This window comes from Trichosurus vulpecula, chromosome 2, assembly GCF_011100635.1.
Source record: "Trichosurus vulpecula isolate mTriVul1 chromosome 2, mTriVul1.pri, whole genome shotgun sequence".
Taxonomy (NCBI): domain Eukaryota; kingdom Metazoa; phylum Chordata; class Mammalia; order Diprotodontia; family Phalangeridae; genus Trichosurus; species Trichosurus vulpecula.
In genome coordinates this window covers 376,327,694-376,347,124 of record NC_050574.1, presented here as the reverse complement: position 1 = coordinate 376,347,124, position 19,431 = coordinate 376,327,694, and the positions used below count along the sequence as shown (strand labels likewise).

Genomic DNA, 19,431 nt, shown 5'->3' with positions numbered 1-19,431 from the left:
TCACTCAGGGAATAGAAACAAGACTCCTGTGGTAAAAGCTCACTACTAATGTGAGATCACAGTATCATAAGACAAAACTGGGAGGGGGAGAGTCCTTTAAGTCAATCAGGTCATTGTGATACAGAAATTGATCCAGAAAGGGAAAGTGACTTGCCTAAGGCCACATAGCTAGCTGCTAAAAGAGCAACAATCCCTCTTACACATTTACTATCACAAATTCTCCGTACCTACACATATTTAAAATTTGTGTAATATATTTTAAACTTTTAAAATGCATTGTTAAGAAATACCATCAAACTCCCTTATACTTATTTCTAGAAAGTCATTCTAGGAGACAAAATAGTTCCACAAAAGAATTTTTCCCAAAGTAAAAGGCACTTACAGGTGTTGGAATCCATTCATCAAGTCTTTTGTCCAAAATGACATCATAGCAGAAGGCTCCAGCAATCACTACAAATCAAAGCAAAATTAAAATAAATGTTAGCTTTGGTAAGAAAAAATTTTTCATCTGATATATATTTCAGTCTACAAAATATAATTAGCAATTTCTCCCAAATCTAAAAATCAAAAGAATTGCTACAATCATCACAGTTGAGGCCTGATTTCAACAGCCCTCTTGACTTAAAAGGAAGCACTATGTACCAAGTCATCTCTCACGAGACTTAATTTCCCCTTCATCCAATGCAAATCATCAAAACATTTGCACAGATCCCTAAAGTACTACTTCAAAGCCTCATCATAATGTGGAGGTGATCTTGAGTTCTTGAAAGTATGCAAGCTCTGTAATATCCGATCACTACAGAAAGGTTATAAACATAGGGATTTTGTGATGTTCTGTCAAGTCTGTCTTCTAAGGACCCACCCAAGCTAAACCTAGTTCATCCCCTGGCTGGCCACAGGGTGATAACCTTTCAGCCAGACTCTCAGAGTATTTACTACCTGTATCAACAGGGAGAGCAGATAACAGTGTAGATAACATGGGTGAAATAGCAGATTGAAGTAATATTGTACACATATTCAAAAAGTTATAGTACTATGCAAGCATACTCTAAATAAGTTGATTCTCAAAGGAGGAGGACTTACAAATGCATCACTTCATGAGGGTTTTTTCATATAAATAATATGCTGGAGTGATAAGCACAGCATAATATATATATATAACCTTGAAGTCAGAAGAACTGGGGTTTAAGTCCTATCTCTGATTCATACTTGTGTGACCACAGTTAAGATCCTTAATCTTCACTGTGCTAAGCGATTTTAGAAGAGAATCAAGTCAAAATTAAGTAGCTGCATTAGTGAAGGGGTTTTCTAATGTAGTTATTCCCTACACATATAAAATAGCACATACAGACAAAAAAGAGGGGGGAAATGGGTTGACTCCATCCAGAGAGTAATACTAATAGGGGGCTGTCAGTTACAACAGTCAAAAAAAAAAAACCTTATAAAACAGAATATTACAAATAGTTTTCATGTAGTCACTGTAGTAAATTAATTTAGGACAGTGACCATTAGTCCTTTGAAATCAATCTGAGTTTACAGAAATTCTAGAAAATAAATATTTTCACCACCAAGTAACTTAGCCAAAGCTACAGATAAAGGAAATGTGTTCTCCCACTGAGACTCTACAGAAAACTGGTATCTTTGGTTTTCTGGCATTCTTAGATTTCAGACACAGTTATTTCTAGAGAAATACATCAAATACACCCTGCCCATCCCTACATGCCTTTGTATGACCTCATTTCCTCCATTCCTATGCCCAGCTAAAACATCATACATCTATTGTTCTTGGCCAATGCAGAACTGTTTTGCTTGACTATGCATGTTTGTAATAGGAGTTTTGTTTTTCTTGCTTTCTCAATAAGCGGAGAGAAGGAAGGGAGAGAATGAAGAATTGAAAATAAAAGAGAATCTTAAAAGTGTACTGTTTCCAGTTTCAATCCATTTTAAATCCTATGAATTTCAGTCTTTTGAAACATTATCTTCCACCTATTCTTTTATGTTTAATTGCTGACCTTTGAAGATTGCTTTCTTTTATATCCTATGTTGATGAATTTTCTAATAGATAGAAAAGAAATTTATAGAGCTTGTTAAAGTTTGTAAAAACACCTTACCTACTTTATCTCAGTTGATCCTCACAACTACCCTATGAAGCAAGAACTACTTACATTATCCCAAGAAAAGGAAACTGAGGCTCAGAGAAGTTAAGTGATCTGCCCACAGTAACACAGCCATTGTCAAAGGTGGGATCTCTATCTAAGGCCCTCTGATTCCCCATCCAGCACTCTTTGCACTACTACACCATGCTATCATTCCTGGTGACTGAACACTCCACATCCCTAGAAACAGGTATCCAAATACCACACAAATTTTCTGAACTCTAATGAGGTTAGTAGAATATTTATATTACCTGGAATTTCTGGAACTCTGACTAAAGTAACTGTGTATTCATCTTTGAATGCCCTTTCTATCACACACCCCATCATCATGGCACAAGAACGCCAATAGGCCTAAAATAAAGTAAATATAAATATATTACAATAAAATAGTTCAACGTCAAGTCAAGCCAACAAGTGTTTATATTAAGCACCTACTGTGTTCCCGGCACTATGCTAAGCAGTAGGAATATAAAGGCAAAAAATCATCTGCTCTTAAGGAGATCACAGTGTAACAGGGAAGACAAATGTAAACAACTATGTTCATACAAATCATACATTAAATTGGAGAAAATGAAGAGAAGGATGAAACTAGCATTAAGGGAGATTAGGAAAGGCTTCCTGAAGGAAACCACAGAAGCTAGGAGGCAGAGAAGAGAAATGAGAGAAATCCAGGCAGGGGGACAACCAGTGAAAATTTACAGTTGAAAAATGGATTATTTCGTTCAAGGGAACAGCAAGAAGGCCACAATAGAGGAAATCAAAGTATAAAAAGACTGAGAAGGTTGGAAAGGGCTAGGTTATGAAGGGATTTAAACACCGAAGAATTGTACAATGTCAGAGAATCTGTACATCATTAAAATCCAGGTCAGCAACCATTTAGGAAAAATCTCTCAAATATCTGCCAGTTTCTACCATGTAATAATAGCAGGGGAGGGGAGGGAAGAGAAAGGAGAGATGAGAAGGAAAGAATTTGGAACTGAAAATAAAATAAAATTGAATTATAAACAAAAACAAAGATGGATTCCCAGTTTTCCCTTTTTGTACAGGAACAAACTCATCTCTTGATTTGTGTTCCCTCATTTTCAGTAGTTCTAGTTGGTGACTGGTGGGAAGCAAGGTGTCATCTATTATTTTTACTTCTACATCCTTGAAGGCTTGAAATCTTTGAGTGCAACAGCTGGCTGAGGAGAGTAAGAGTACGGGACTGCAATATTATTTGATTTCCCCAAGGTTGGCTAACAGAGGGGATATGGAGTGTCTTATCTATAATGTCAAATGTAACGGGGCAGTATGAACCCAGGTGAGAACTTATCCATGAAGTCATTATTAGAAGAAAGGGACACCGCCTTGGGTAATTTTAATGGTAAAAGCAAAAGCAAGGGACATTAATAATTTACATGTCAAGTGAGGTTATTCCCTCAAACAAGGATTCAAAGGCCACATAAAAATACTTATGGCTCTTCTTCCTTTGGGTGAAATGCTAACAGATTCAACAGATGAAGGAGAAATAACTTACAATATGTAAAGATCCTTATAAGGTCTTATTCATTACTATAGTAATGGTTAAATGCAGAGGTATACTCAAGTCAGTTCAGTACTAGTTTTCAAGAACTGACTAAAATTTTCAGTGTGAGCATTTATACCTCAGAAATTAGCAAATGCTACAAATTAAGAGTTTGATTTGGTTTGTTGATTGTCTACGCTTAAGAAAATGATAAAGAAGATGTTAATAACAGATTAAACTTACAAGGGTGTTGAGTACATCTTCTTTTCTGAGAGCCCGTTGTTACACATTTTAGCAGCACACCACTGCATAAACATATATATATGAACATACATACATATATATATATATATATATGCATAGATTCTGTAAGTTACAAAACTCTAAAAACTAAAATTCTATATTTATACAGTAAGAAAGGCATATAAAACTAGAAAGAACCAAAATTATAGCAGTTAAAAGTTTTGTTGGCCCTGCTACAAAAAAATGCTATCAACCATCCTGTTATTAGTCATTCATTTTAACTCTAAGATAAGGTTACCTAGCTAATGAACTGTTCTAAGAAGCTGATGAGTGAAAAATTAATATAGTTTTCCCCAGCAGACTGTAAATTCTTTGAGGGCAAGACCTATTTTCATTTTTGTATCCCTGATGCCCAATACAATGCCTAGAACATAGTGGGTGCTTATTGAATTAAAGTGAGTTTTATAAATGTATAGCCTGGCTCATTTTAAGAACAAATAAATATTACCACCATAAATAAAAGGTGGACATAGGAGTAAAATTTTCTTCCCAAGAAGAAAAAAATCCAATTTACTTCCTTAGCACAATAAAACTGATTCCCTTGATTTAGAGCAAAGCCATTCCACAAACTGCTTTCATTTTACTATAATATTCTTCCTCACAGATGTGCCTCTGACCAGTTTTCCCCAAGTTCAATGGTTAAGTATTACAAAGAGAATAACAAGTAGGCAAACTCCATTTTGCTATTACACCTTCTGATTTATACAACATAGAATATTTAATACTATATTAAACACATAAATATAAAGAAATATAAACATATAATAATAATTTGCAAGTGATAGATCATATTTTTATATCCATATAACTACACCAAATGGACCCTACATTCCTTCAAATCTGAACTTACCCCTTAAGCCACTTCCTTTTGGGACAGTAATGTTCGTTCTGAAAACAGGTTTCATTTTTGTCTGGATGTCCCACTCCTATCTCAAGTTCAATATATCTTCAAATGAGTTTATCATGCTTTGCCCTAAATGTGCTCCTTCTTTTGACGTCACCATTCTGTCTGTGGCACGTTACTGACCCTATCTCCCGTTCATAAAGCTGGTTCATCTCACCCTTCCCTCTCCCTCACCAATTACCATAGCCCGTCGATTTCATCTCCACACCATCTCCTGCATTTTCACTGCCACTACCTTGGAGTAGGTCTGCATTACCACACACCCAAAGCACTGTACTAATTCACTGTTGTTGCTGAACTATAAATACGCCTTGCCACCTTCTACTCCATCCTTTCTAATGTTGCCAGAATGATTTTTCTTACAGTTAGATCTGGTCACTCTACTGAACAAAGTTTAGCATCTTTTGTTTGGCCCTGAAGGCTCTCCACAACCTGGCACCCATCTGCCTTTCCAGTCTTGTACCTTCATATACCTCATACATATTTATATACAAGCATATCCACATATACGAATATACAAGACAGAGATGGGAAGGCACAAGCAGCTAAGGGTCCCGGGAAGAGTCTGAAGGTAAGATTTAAGTTGTTATCACCAGGGAAACCAAGACGCAGAAGTGAAGATGGAGAGTATTCTATGGCATGGAGATGAGAGTTGGAGCATCATGTATGAGAAAAGAAAATAAGTATGGCAGGACAATAAAGTATGTAAGGGAAGTAATATGTAAATATTACTTAGAAAGATGGAAAAAGCTTCAAGTGGCAGAGGAGTATAAATTGATTCTGAAGGTCATAAGGAACCACAGGTGTTTTACAGTAGGGAGGTCACATGGATCAAACCTGAATTTCAGGAAAATTGCTTTGGAAGTTATACGGGAAAAAAAGAGACTTGAAGCAAGGAGACTAATTTGGAAAACTAATTTGGAAACTTCTGCAATGCCACCTTCATTGTTGTTCAGTCATTTTCACTCCTGTCCAAATCTTTGTGACCCGCGTTGGGATTTTCTTGGCAAAGATACTGAAGTGGTTTGACAATTGCTTCTCCAGCTCATTTTACAAATGAGGAAACTGAGGCAAACAGGGTTAAGTGACTTGCCCAAGTCAAACAGCTAATAAGTGTCAGAGGCCAGATTTCAACTAAGGAAGATGAGTCTTCCTGACTCCAGACCCAGCACTCTATCTACCTAGCTGCCCTAAATCCCACCTTTGATACTGTGTTACCTAGAATGCTCCTCTTTCCCTGCTAAATTCCTACCCAACTCAAATACTACCTGTGTAGGTAACAATATTCTTTCACACATCACTTTGTTTAGCAAATGTCTAACGCAATTACCATCTAATTAATTCTTGTCTATATTTCTCTTATCCCTCAACTGGATATCCATGAATATCAAGGCTTATCTGAACATCATCTTTACCCTGGTACATAGTACTGTGCTCTGCACACATGATTTAAAATCTGTTGAAGTGAAGTGAAATGTCAGAATGGGGTCCATGTAACTCGCTGGGCACCAAGACCTGGCCAAAGACCATAGGCCATTAAATAGGCAAACAAAACGAGGTCTAGCTATCAAATTATATTTTGAAGAATGTCTTTAATGTATCTCATTCTCCCACCCATGTGGAAACTGATATTATGAACATTTATTCACTAATGAAAAACCTAATATAATAAATTCTTACAGACCTCTGACCAAATTTGTGCATTACACAAGTTCAAACTCTTATAACTTCTGACCCAGACTATTACAGCCATCATTTAACCAGTCACTGCCTCTCATTACCTCCCTTTTCTACACACAAGAGCCTTTCAAACAGTTGCCAAACTAATCTTTCTAGGGAATAGATCGGTGCTTCATAAATATCAAGCACCTACTATGTGCAAGAGAGGAATGGATAGAAATGGATAGCCTCTGAGAGAGGAAGACTTTGGTTCAAGTTTTACCTCTGACACACGCTATGTGACCCTAGGCAAGTTACTTAACCTCTCAATAACCCAGACAACTAAGACTGCAAATTGCAGATGATTTAATGAACTGCATAGGGAATTTCCTACACCAATGAAATCAGAGATGTGGGGGACAAAACTTGGGAAGACATTGCTAGGTACTGAGTAGATACAAAGAAAAAATCAAACAGTCTCTGCCCTCAAGGAACTTATATTCTACTGACAGAACACAACAGGTACAGAGAAATTTAAATAAAAAGAAAATAAAAATGCTACAAAACAATTTTAAAAGGCAGAAAGTATTAACAACTGGAATTGGGGAATAAGGAAACAACCTTGTCTATGAGATAGCACCTGTGCTGTGTCCTGAAGGAAGCTAAGGACTCCCAGAGGTGGAGGTGGGAAGGCAAAACATTTCAGATACAGGGAATACAAATGTACTGAGTCAGAAAATGGAGTGGCACATACAGTAAACAGGTCTGACCATATAACACCAATGCTCAAAAACTTGAAATGGTTTTCTATTGTCTGTAGAATAGAATAAAATATGCTCCTAAACCTACTCGTCAAAAAATCAATAAGCATTTACTTAATATACTTCGGGCCCTCCACAACTGGCTCCAAGCCCCACTCCCTTTCCAGATTTATTCTTCATTAATCCCTTTCACAAATTTATGTTCTGGGCAAATTGACTTCTACCTGTTCCCTCCAATTCAATTCAATCTCCATCTCCAGGCATTAGTGTAGTTCACTCCCCTTACCTAGAATGTACTCCTTTCATCTTTTTTTTTCAAATGATTTTTTTAAATATTAAACTCAAGACGTCACATCCACAAATTTCCCCCTTACTCCCCTCACCTGAATATAATCTTTCTCCTCAAATTTTCCTGACTGCTCCTTTGTTCTTTTCATAGACCATCTATATTGTCCAAGTACCTATATAGATGCCACATCCCTACAGTCAAAACTATAAATTATTTAGATTCCCTAATTTTTCATCTTTATACCCAAAGTGCTTTGCATATAGTAGACACTAATTAAATGTTTGCTGAATTGCTATCGTTGGCCAATTTCATAAGAAAACTAGGCTTCATGAAAAAGAAAACACTGAATTCAGAAATAACACTACCTTGTTCACTTCTTCAGGATCTTCATCTTTAAAAGTAAGAAATTTAATTTCACATGACTTGGTCAGAGGCTTATTCATGTCCCAGGGTTGCCCATCCACAAGAGCCAAAATGGATTTCTTGCAATACCATTCACTTAAATCTAAAGAGTTAAAGGAAATACACAATAGATCTAAGCCCAACCAAAATTACAGAAAAGATTTACATTTTAAAATGTTACATCATTAGGCATATTAGTGAACTTTTAAAAAGTCAGTACATTCCAAAATACAATAGTCCATTACTAAAATCAATCTACTTAAAGTATTCTTTGTCATACACAAAATTAAATGGGCCATTTACAATATCATACCTACCTTGTGTAATTAAATAACCCACGAAAAGCAAAATAAGAATGGCATTGGGCCATGGCAAGAAAATGTTCCCCTCCCAAATAATTAAAATATTAATAATCTGACTGGTTACATTTGGCAAGAAATTAGTTTTTATCTCCTAGAAGTTTCCCAGGGCTAAATCTATGTATGAAGTCAGGAAAAACACAAGTCTTTATAGGCACACAATTCAGAATCATATTTCTTACAAAAATGAAGCTTGTTACAAAAGAAATGCAGCAACAAAGCTTGGATGGATCAAATCCACCACCAGTACTAGAAAAACAGCCAAAGACAAAAGTTATTCTGATACTAGTTGGTAACACTGTCATCATATGTAAAGGACAGTGCCATAGTATAACAAATATCAGGGCAATAGGAGAGTATAAGAATATGCCCCAGTATAAACTGATGACTAGATTATTAAACACGACAACAAATCTTGCTTGTGGAAGGATAAAGCACGCAACCCACCTCCTGACAGAGAAGTGATGCTGGGTATAGATTGTGACATATAGTCTTTTGGGGCGTAGCAAATTTGAGAATGTTTTCTTTACTGTGCACCTGTGACAAGAATTTTTTCTCTCTCTTTTTTTTAAAGAGGGGTGAGAGGATAAGAAAACTGTTGATTGAACATTTTTTGTTCATTAAAAAAATAAAATTTAATTAAAATATTGTACGTGGGCTGCTAGAACAGGATGTCACATCCGTGTTCGTTGTAACGGGTATTTGTGCTTAACTGTTTTTCTTTTTAGATGGAAGGATTCAGTTTCAGGAAGCAAAATGAAAAGCTCAATTAAATTTTTCCTTAAAGAACATGTGTAAGGGCTGGTTTTGTTTTTTAAAACATGACTATGACCAGAAAAAAAAAAAGACTAGGGTTTCAGAATCTTCCTGGATCAGAAGTAGGGAAGGCAAGCAGCCACCCTGTATGGTCTACTTTGACTTCAGAAAGCTACAACAGAAAATACTGCTGTTATTATAAAAAATTAGATAATTAATCAAAACAATATCCAACCATTAATAGGCTGACAAGAAACTGCTTCAGTAGAGGCAACCTAATAGGAAATTATATAAATTTGGAAGGAAGAGCACGCATGGTACAATTCCTATAAAACTGACCAGCTGCAATCACTGATTGAAAGCGATTTACTTACGCATGGCGCAATTATAAGGAGTTGAAAGATTTTTATTCATCACAAATGTAGCCCCAGGGTCAGATTTTCCAACATGCTTAACTTCAATCTTCTCAGTTCGAGGATTGAGCGACAGCTGCCTCTTTTTCTCTCCATCAAACAGTTCATTTCGCATCTTAGCTACCTCGGCAGCTGACAGTTGAAAAGAAGGAGCTGTGGCTACAAACTCTGGCAAACAATTAAAATGCACAGTTAAGAGACTTCATCTAAATCACCTCCCCCTAAAGCCGCCGGTGAGATGGGGATCCAAGAGCATTTTAGAATCCATTCCCCAAAGGTGGCCATCGCTACGAGGTACCTCAAGTATATGCCGCAAAAGAGCTAACGTAAGAGAGCTGTATATTCGTGGAAAATTTACAAAGCGCCTTTTTCATGAGCCTGTGAGATAGGGACGGGGTTATTAAGTCAATTTCCCGGAAGAGGAAAGAGACTCAGATTTCAGGTGACTCGTCCAAGGTCATATGACGGTGTCTGAGACAAGCTCTTTCACGCATCAAATTAAAGGCAATTCAACATTTATCCCAGCTCTAAATCTGACTGTTTTTTATAAGGAAGGCCCACGGATGCCCCCTGGGTCTCCTCGCCTGGATCACGGACAACTGACCACCTCGCCGCCGCGGCCCCTCCCCCGCCCCCTAAGCATGGAGCCCTGCAGAGATGCCGCTGAAGGCCCTTCCACAACCGCCAGCTCCCGCGGCCACCCTGGGCCAGAGACCCTGCCTCCTCCTTCTATCTCTTTCAATTTCTCCCCTCTGAAAGACACTCACTCGCACCGCTCCATGGGAAACGCAAGCGCCCCACCGCGCGGCACGCCATTGCTCGTGAGAAAAAGCAATGGGACTCGTGTACTTCCGCTCCTCCTCCCCTCCGGAAACATCCGCCGCTCACTTAGGTTCCGGCGGACTTTCGGCTCGCCGGGCTTGGCGCTGCTGGGCCAGCAGAGGGCGAGCGCCCCCTTTCCGCGTTCTCAGACCACGCCCAGAGTTCTGGTGTCCGTTTCTTGTGTCTAAAGCCAGACGGGGTGCTCAGTTCCTCTAGCCAAGAGGGACGTTACGTATGTGTCGGCGCTAGCTCAAAAATTGTTGATTTTTCAGAGTGAGCATTTATACTTTGGAAATGCTACAAATCAAGATTTATTGTTTTGATGGTGTAGACTTAAGAAAGTGATGGAGAAAGTATTAATGAGGCAAATTAAACTTGTTAGTGTGTACTGTGTACATTTTGAGAGCCGGCGGTTAAAAATTTATCAGCACTCCACAGGGTATGAATGTCTCCCCAGGCTCCTGTGTGAGAAGGTGTTTTCTGGGAATCTCCAGGAGGGTCCCTGCTGTACTTAATGACACATGTCTGGAAGCCTCACTGACATTCATCTCACCCTTCAATTTAAAGACATTTTTTATTAAGGTCTTAGGAATAAACTCTGGATTTGAAAGGAGATGACCTGAATTCTGTCTGTGTGATTATTAAACCATTTAACAACTCTAGGCTTCAGTTTCTTCACCTATAAAATGAGGCGGTTGGGCAACTATAGTTGACCTATGCGATTTAGTGTGGGAATTTTTTTTTCTCTTTTATTAATCTTTATTATTAAGGGCTTTGGATCATTTGTCCTTAACTTTGAGTTAAGTAAAAGCCTGTCTTCTGTTAATATAAACATCACCTGACCAAAACCTGATTCGTGGAATAATAATGTTAAAGGAAGATTGTTTGACATTACCTCCCTAAAAGCCAGTTTGAGCTCCCCAAAGTAATTTAGTTATTTGTTACCTTCCACAGCTAACTATGGAGATGAAATTTTCATCAGAGAAGGAATTTGCCGTGTTATCTTGGTGACATGAATCAATCAAGATATTGTGAGCCCTCTAAATGCAGTCTTGTCTGTAACTTGACTTAGCTTACCTATAGTCTGTTTAACTAGGTTTGTTTCCTTAGAGGATGAATGACATTATGATGTCACTTAAACAAAAGTTTCAACTTTTATGACATTGAAAAAAGCATAGGATTATGAATCTATGTTTTCTTTAACTTTTATGACCTATGAGAAATACACGAGATTGCAACATTCTTTTACAAGAATTCTTTTTCTGTCACTGACATAATTTTGTCTATGTAAGGAAAGAAAGAGCTCTACATGTAGGGAAGGAGACCAAGTGCGGTGGGGCCTGTCTTGTTTGTGGCTTGAAGAGAGGAAGAAGAGAAATCTCTAGCCTCTTTCCCCCATCTCCACTCCTTCTCCAAGGGAGACTTTCATTCCTGCCCAGAGGGGAAGCAAGAGGTTGCTGACATAGGCCAATCTGCTTTCCTTAGAGAGAAGGGATCACCAGGTTACCTATCTGTTTCCTTAAATATGGAGCATCTAGGGGATATGATCAGGTTCTATCTTTTTATCACTTTATCTTTTTAGGGAGAAAAGGGATTCCCAAAATCTATATCCAAGATTTGACTGCTTCTCCATCTAATGCCAATTCCACACTGAACACACATAGCAAATAGCAAAGAAGTCCATTTATCCGAATCAGTAGCAAAACAGAAATTAGAGAAAGTATACGTAGGAGAACATATACCAAACAATACAGCTCAACCAAGAGAGACTATCCTGGATCTCACCCAAGGAGAAGCTCCCTGAAGTCTCTAGACTGGGGGTAGAGGAATGATGAAGAGACTACTGGCTTCTCTCATGTCTTCCCAGACTCTTTCCTTTCAGTGACCTGCAAGTGGGCCTCCTCTGTCTTCTCTCTGAAAGCCAGAAGCCAACTTGATGCTAAGTTCAGAAAAAGACTCTCACTTGGAGAGTACCTAAGGGAGACTCTCAATTCCCCAAAGGGGGAAACTAGCTAAGAACTGAAGTGCTCACCTCTTACCAATTCCACCCCATCCCTCAAGCCAAGTGTAATAGCAATTTAGATTTGAAGATCTTTCCCACCCATTAATAGGCCAAGTGATCTGCTTATGTCATAGGAAGCCCAAGTCACATGTGGTGGGAAGAGCTTGCTGAGAGGAAAAGGAAGTTGTGTCACAGGAAATGCTGAGAGAGCACTTACAGCATTTATGACAGTTAGAGCTGAGGGAAAGAGAGTAGACCTGTGATAGCTGTACTGTGAGTTTTGATTGTTCTGGGGAAAGCCCTAGCAGAGGGTGGAGAGGTTTTGAGATGGTGAGGCTCCATGCTGTGATATTATGCATTGAATTCTTTGCTGCTATGATTGGATTGGGCAGATAGCTCATGGGATATGGATCTCTGGTGTCTGAATAAATGGTTTACTTCTACTACCTTCTATGTGGAGAGTGTCGTATATTTTGCGATACAGAACCGCATAGGTATTTCAACAATTATCATCCATATTGTTATTATTGCCTTACTCATACACCAAGCCAGGCCTTCATCTCCACCAACAGAGAATTCCATATCAATGGACTTTCGGGCAGAGGTTATACCTACAAGAAGACTTGTTAGAATCCTAATCTTCATTCAGCATTATTTTTATTGTCTAAGATCTGAACCTGAGGGGGCAGAGCCAAGATGGTGGCTGAAAAGCAGGAATCCACCTAGGGCTCTCCCCCAGGACCCTCCAAACACTGATAAAAAATGACTCTGAACAAATTCTAGAACTGCAGAACCCACAAAATAGCAGAGAGGAGCAGGGCTCCAGCCCAGGACAGCCTGGATGGTCGCTGGGTAAGGTCTATCGTGCACAGAGCTGGGAGCAGAGCTGAGCAGAGCCCAGCGTGGGCTACGCCCAGAACAACCAGACCAGGAGCCAGGTGGAACAGACCCTTGCACCCTGAATCATTGAGCTGTGGCACTTACCAGACTTCTCAACCCACAAACACCAAAGACAACAGAGGAGGTTAGTGGGAAAAGCTGCGGGGACAGAGTGAAAGGAGTTCTCAGTTTGGCCACCACCCCAGGGGCAGGGGGCGTGGTGCAGCTACAGAACCACAGCTGCAGTTGCTTCCAGCCCCAGCCCCACCTGGTAGGAGGAATCAAGTGGCTGATCTGAGCAGGAGTGCAGAGCCTGCTTAAGATCTGAGTCGAAGTCCAGGTTGGCAGTTCTTGGGGGAAGAGGAGAGCTGGTGTGGCAGAGCTTGCTGTATAGAAATAGCTCTGAAAACAACAGCACATCCCCTCAAGCTTGGAACAAAATACTCTCTACTCTACAAAAAGTCATAACCCGACGAAAAACTCAAGGGTCAAGTAGTTAGCTGGGAACATGGCCAGGCAGAGAAAATGTACTCAGATTCAGACTCAGACTTCGGAGTCTTTCTTTGGTGACAAAGAAGACCAAAACATACAGCCAGAAGAAGTCAACAAAGTCAAAGAGCCTACATCAAAAGCCTCCAAGAAAAACATGAACTGGTCTCAGGCCATGGAAGAGCTCAAAAAGGATTTGGTAAAGCAAGTAAAAGAAGTAGAGGAAAAATTGGGAAGAGAAATAAGAGTGATGCGAGAAAACCATGAAAAACAAGTCAATGACTTCTGAAGGAGACCCAAAAAAATACTGAAGAAAATAACACCTTAAAAAATAGACTAACTCAAATGGCAAAAAAAAAAAGCTGCAAAAAGCCAATGAGCAGAAGAATGCCTTGAAAGGCAGAATTAGCCACATGGAAAAGGAGGTCCAAAAGACCACTGAAGAAAATACTACCTTAAAAATTAGATTGGAGCAAGTGGAAGCTAGTGACTTTATGAGAAATCAAGATATTATAAAACAGAACCAAAGGAATGAAAAAATGGAAGACAATGTCAAATATCTCATTGGAAAAACCACTGACCTCAAGAATAGACCCAGGAGAGATAATTCAAAAAATATTGGACCACCTGAAAGCCATGATCAAAAAAAGAGCCTAGATATCATCTTTCAAGAAATTAACAAGGAGAACTGCCCTGATATTCTAGAGCCAGAGGGTAAAATAGAAATTGAAAGAATCCACAGATCGCCTCCTCAAAAAGATCCCAAAAAGAAAACTCCTAGGAATATTGTCACCAAATTCCAGAGTTCCCAGATCAAGGAGAAAATACTGCAAGCAGCCAGAAAGAAACAGTTTGAGTATTGTGGAAACACAATCAGAATAACACAAGGTCTAGCAGCTGCTACATTAAGTGATCAAAGGGCTTGGAATACAATATTCCAGAGGTCAATGGAGCTAGGATTAAAACCAAGAATCACCTACCCAGCAAAACTGAGTATCATGCTCCAAGGCAACATGTGGATTTTCAATGAAATAGAGGATTTTCAAGCTTTCTCAGTGAAAAGACCGGAGCTGAATAGAAAATTTGACTTTCAAACACAAGAATCAAGAGAAGCATGAAAAGGTAAACAAGAAAGAGAAATTATAAGAGACTTACTAAAGTTGAACTCTTTTGTTTACACTCCTACATGGAAAGATGATGTGTATAATTCATGAAACCTCAGTATTAGCATAGCTAAAGGGAATATACATATACATATATATAGACAGAGGGCAAAGGGTGAGTTAAATATGATGGGATGATACCTAAAAAAATAAAATCAAATTAATGGATGTAAGAGGAATGTATTGAAAGAGGGAGAAAGGGAGAGATAGAATGGGGTAAATTATCTCGCATAAAAGTGGCAGGAAAAAGCAGTTCTGTTGGAAGGGAAGAGGGGGCAGGTGTGTCAGTAGGCAAAATGGCCTTTGTTTTCTTTGAGTGACTCAGTTTATCTCATTGAGCCTTGCTGGGTGCTGGGCCCCTGCTAGGGCTAACTCTGGGGAGGGCCTAGTTTACGTGTCTGGGACAGCAGAGGCTTTTAGACCACATGGGTTTAGGTCCGCCTCTTTGTGAAGATTCATGGGGCTGGCTAAGGGGAGGTGTTAACTCCAGAGCCATGCCCTATTGGGTGTTAACCTAGTCTATGTGGATGTGAACCTCCCAGGGTCCTAGGGGGAGGGGCCAACTCAAGAACCAATCGCTGTGATCATTCAGGCGGCGCTTGATGAAGTCAAAAACTCTATAAGAGGGGAGAAGACAGCTTGGAGATCCCTTTTCAGTTGGAGCAGCAGCGGGAGCAGTGGCGAGCGTGACTCTGGGCCAGTCCTTGTTCCGAGCTCTCAGGCTGAACCTAGATGTTGGTAACTATGAATTGTATTGGGTCTGTCTATTGATATTTTTAATTTGCTTGTATTTTGTTCTGAAGTTCGGGGTACTGGTTTTTCCCCCGAACTAAATGAATATTCTAAAGTTCAGGGTGCTGGCTGTTTTTTCCCCTGAACTAACTGAATACTATGCTCCCCTGAACTAACTGAATGCTGTCTATATGCTGGATTAAAGTAAGCTTGTCAACCCCTTCACCATGCTTTCCTTGGTTAAGCAGATAAAAAGAACCTGTGCTTTCCCGGCATGCTGGCAGCTTTCTGGGTGCTGGCTGTGGGTGGATCTTACACCCCCACAGAAGCTGCTAGCCGGATTGTTAAAACAGCAGGTGAGGGGAAATGAATGAATCTTGCTCTCAATGGATTTGACCTGAGGAGGGAATACCATACACACTCAATTGGGTATCTTACCCCACAGGGAAGAAGGAGGAAGGGGATAAAAAAGCAAGGACAATAGAAGGGAGGGCAGATAGGGGGAGGAGGTAATCAAAAGCAAACACTTTCGAAAAGGGACAGGGTCAAGGGAGAAAACTGAATAAAGGGGGATAGGATAGGAAGAAGCAAAATACTCACAACATGAGTATTGTGGAAGGGTTTTACATAATGATACACATGTGGCCTATGTTGAATTGCTTGCCTTCTTAGGGAGGGTAGGTGGGGAGGGAAGAGGGAAGAGAATTTGGAACTCAAAGTTTCAAAAGCAGATGTTCAAAAAAAAGTTTTTGCATGCAACTAGGAAATAAGATATACAGGCAATGGGGCATAGAAATCTATCTTGCCCTACAAGGAAGTAAGGGGAAAGGGGATGGGGAGAGGTGGAGTGACAGAAGGGAGGGCTGCCTGGGGAACGGGGCAATCAGAATATATGCCATCTTGGAGTGGGGGGGAGGGTAGAAATGGGGAGAAAATTTGTAATTCAAACTCTTGTGAACATTAGTGCTGAAAACTAAAAATATTAAATAAATAATGATTTAAGATCTGAACCTATGCTTAAGAATTACAAAACCTAGGTTTTTACTTCTGTAATTTCTGCATTTTGGTTGATACATTTTGGCAGCAGTTATTTACTGCACAAACTCAAAAAGGAGATAACAGGCTCCTACTAGCTAAATTTGTGGTCCTATGATTCTTGTGCTCAAGACACAGAATGCATTGGTATTTGTAAGTGACACAAATCGTCGTTGTTGTTCTGTCATCTTTCAGTCGCATCTGACTCTCTATGATCCCATTTTAGGGTTTTCTTGGCAAAGATATTAGAGTGGCTTGCCACTTCCTTCTCCAGCCCATTTTACAGATAATGGTTAAGTGATTTGCCCCAAGGTTATACAGCTAGTAAGTGTCTGAGGCTGGATTTGAACTCACGAAGATGAGTCTACCTGACTCCAGGCCTGGCACTCTATCCTCTATGCCACCTAGCTGCTCAGGTGCTATAAATGTAAAGACAAAAACAACAGTCCTTGCCCTCTAAAGAGCTTATATTGTATTGGGAAAATAACATGTACACAGATAAGAAAATTATCTCCACAGACAAAGTACAATGGTAAGTTGAAAAATTATCAGTTTGATTTATTTTAATATACATTTTTTCAATTAATGATCTTTTTTTCACCCTCCTCTACAAAGGGGAAAAGATTATAAAACCTTTGTAGCAAATAAGCATTTTCAAGCAAAATAAATTCCTATACTGGACATGTCCAAATGTATTGTTTTCATTGATTGTATAAATAGTATAAATTGTTCTCCTGGTTCAACTGAATTCATTCTTGATCAGTTCACACAAGTCTTTCTAGGTTTATCTAAAACAATATCTTTCTTCATTTTTACTATAGTATTAGTAACACTGAAGTATGCCTTTACACTCATAACAAAATTTGTTCAGTTACTCCCCAATTGATGTACACTTCCTTAATTTACTTTGATACTACAAAAAGAACTGTTATACACATATTTGTGCATAAGAACTTTTTCGTTTAAGTCTTTGGAATAAGACCTAGTAGTCATAACTCTGGGTCCAAAGGCATGCACAACTTGGTAATTTTTAGGCATAGTTCCAAATTACTTTCCAAAATATATGTAACAATTCACAGTTCAACCTACAGTGCATCAATGTGCCTGTTTTCCCAGCACCTCCAATGATTGTGATATTTTTTTTGTCAACTTTGTTAATTTAATGGGTGAGGTAGAACCTCAGAGTTACTTGATTTGCATTTTTCTAATTAGTCTCTTATAGCGTTTTTTCATATGATATACATAGTTTGAATTTCTTCCTTTGAGAACTCTCTGTTGATAATAATTGATCACTTAGCAATTGGGAAATGCTTCTTATTTTTATAAATTTGATCAGTTTCATATATAGGAAATGAGATCCATATCAGAAGAACTTGATGCAGTTTTTCCTATTTGCCTATTTCCTTCTCATTTTAGCTGCATTGGTTTTGTTTGTGGAAAAAAAGTTTTAATTTTATTTACGAAAAATTGTCCATTTTATCTTTTGTAATCCCCACTGTCCCTTCTTTGATCATGAACTGTGTGCCTATCCATAAATTTGAAAGGTAATATCTTCCTTGTTCCTCTAATTTGTTTATGACACTACCTTTTGCACCAAAATCACATATACATTTGGAGCTTATCTTGGTATATAGAGAGTAAAGCGTTGACTTCCTGGCAGACTGTTTCACAGTTTTTACTGAATAGTGAGTTTTTACCCCATTAACTGGATCTTTAGGTTTATCAAACAGTAGGCTACTGTGTACATTTTCTTCTGTATATTGTGTACCTAATCTGTGCTATTAATGAACTTTTCTATTTCTTAACCAGTCCAAAATTATTTTGATGATTATTGTTTTGTAATATAGTTTGAAAACTGGTACTACTAGGCCCCTTTCCTTTCTACTTTTTTCATTCATTCCCATGATATTGTTGACCTTTTGTTCCTCCAGATGAATTTTGTTATTTTTTTCCAAATATATATGGTAATTTTTTGGTAGTTGGATTGGCATGACACTGAATAAGTAAATTAATTTAGGTAGTATTATAATTTTTATAATGTTGGATCAACCTGCCAAAGAACAATTAACATTTCTTCAATTATTTATCTGTCTTTATTTGTGTAAACAGTGTTTTCTGGTATTCATATGATTCCTCTGTGTATTTCCCTAGGTAGGCTCTAAGTATTTAATGCTTTCTCCTCACTTCTTTTTTTTTATTTATTTTCTTTTGGAGGGGGGAAGGCAGGGTAATTGGGGTTAAGTCACTTGCCCAAGGTCACACAGCTAGTAAGTGTGTCAAGTGTCTGAGGCCACATTTGAACTCAGGTCCTCCTGACTCCGGGGCTAGTGCTCTACTTACTGCACCACCTAGCTACCCTTTCTCCTCACTTCTTAAAGAGGCATATTTATTACCTCACTCAAAGTGAGAACCCTAGAAGGCCTTAGCCTAAAAGGGAAAGGGTGTCCCATTGCATCCTGGGCTATCTCCAGTCATCCTGATGAATATCTGTCCACTGGACCCAGATGGCTCTAGATGAGAACATAAGGCTGGTGACCTTGCACAGCCCTTACTCAAATCCAAGTCAATTGCAAGTCATGTCATCATGATGTCATGGTCCTCTTTGAAAACAAAGGACAAACACAACAACACAATGCTTTCTCCAGCTATTGTAAATGTAAGTCTTCTTTCTATCTTTTCCTGCTAGATTTTATGAGTAATATGGAGAAAAACTGATGATTTATGATGATTATTTATAGATTTATTTTATATCCTACAAATTTGCTGAAGCTATTGTAATTAATCTTTCAGTTTTTAGAGTCCT

The 19,431-nt window shown here is 38.7% G+C and overlaps 1 protein-coding gene across 1 annotated transcript in view; it reads right to left on the bottom strand.

The window, feature by feature from the left end:
* The window catches only part of MRPL39 (mitochondrial ribosomal protein L39), a 35,863-nt gene extending 25,498 nt beyond the window's left edge, over positions 1-10,365 (bottom strand). The window contains exons 1-5 of the mRNA XM_036747588.1: positions 10,274-10,365; positions 9,468-9,674; positions 7,942-8,081; positions 2,408-2,507; positions 383-450 (exon numbers count right to left, since the gene is read on the bottom strand). Of these exons, the coding sequence (XP_036603483.1) occupies positions 383-450; positions 2,408-2,507; positions 7,942-8,081; positions 9,468-9,674; positions 10,274-10,322 (564 nt within the window). The 5' untranslated portion in view covers positions 10,323-10,365. The remainder of the gene's footprint in view (positions 1-382; positions 451-2,407; positions 2,508-7,941; positions 8,082-9,467; positions 9,675-10,273) is intronic.
* Between the last annotated feature and the right edge of the window lie 9,066 nt (positions 10,366-19,431).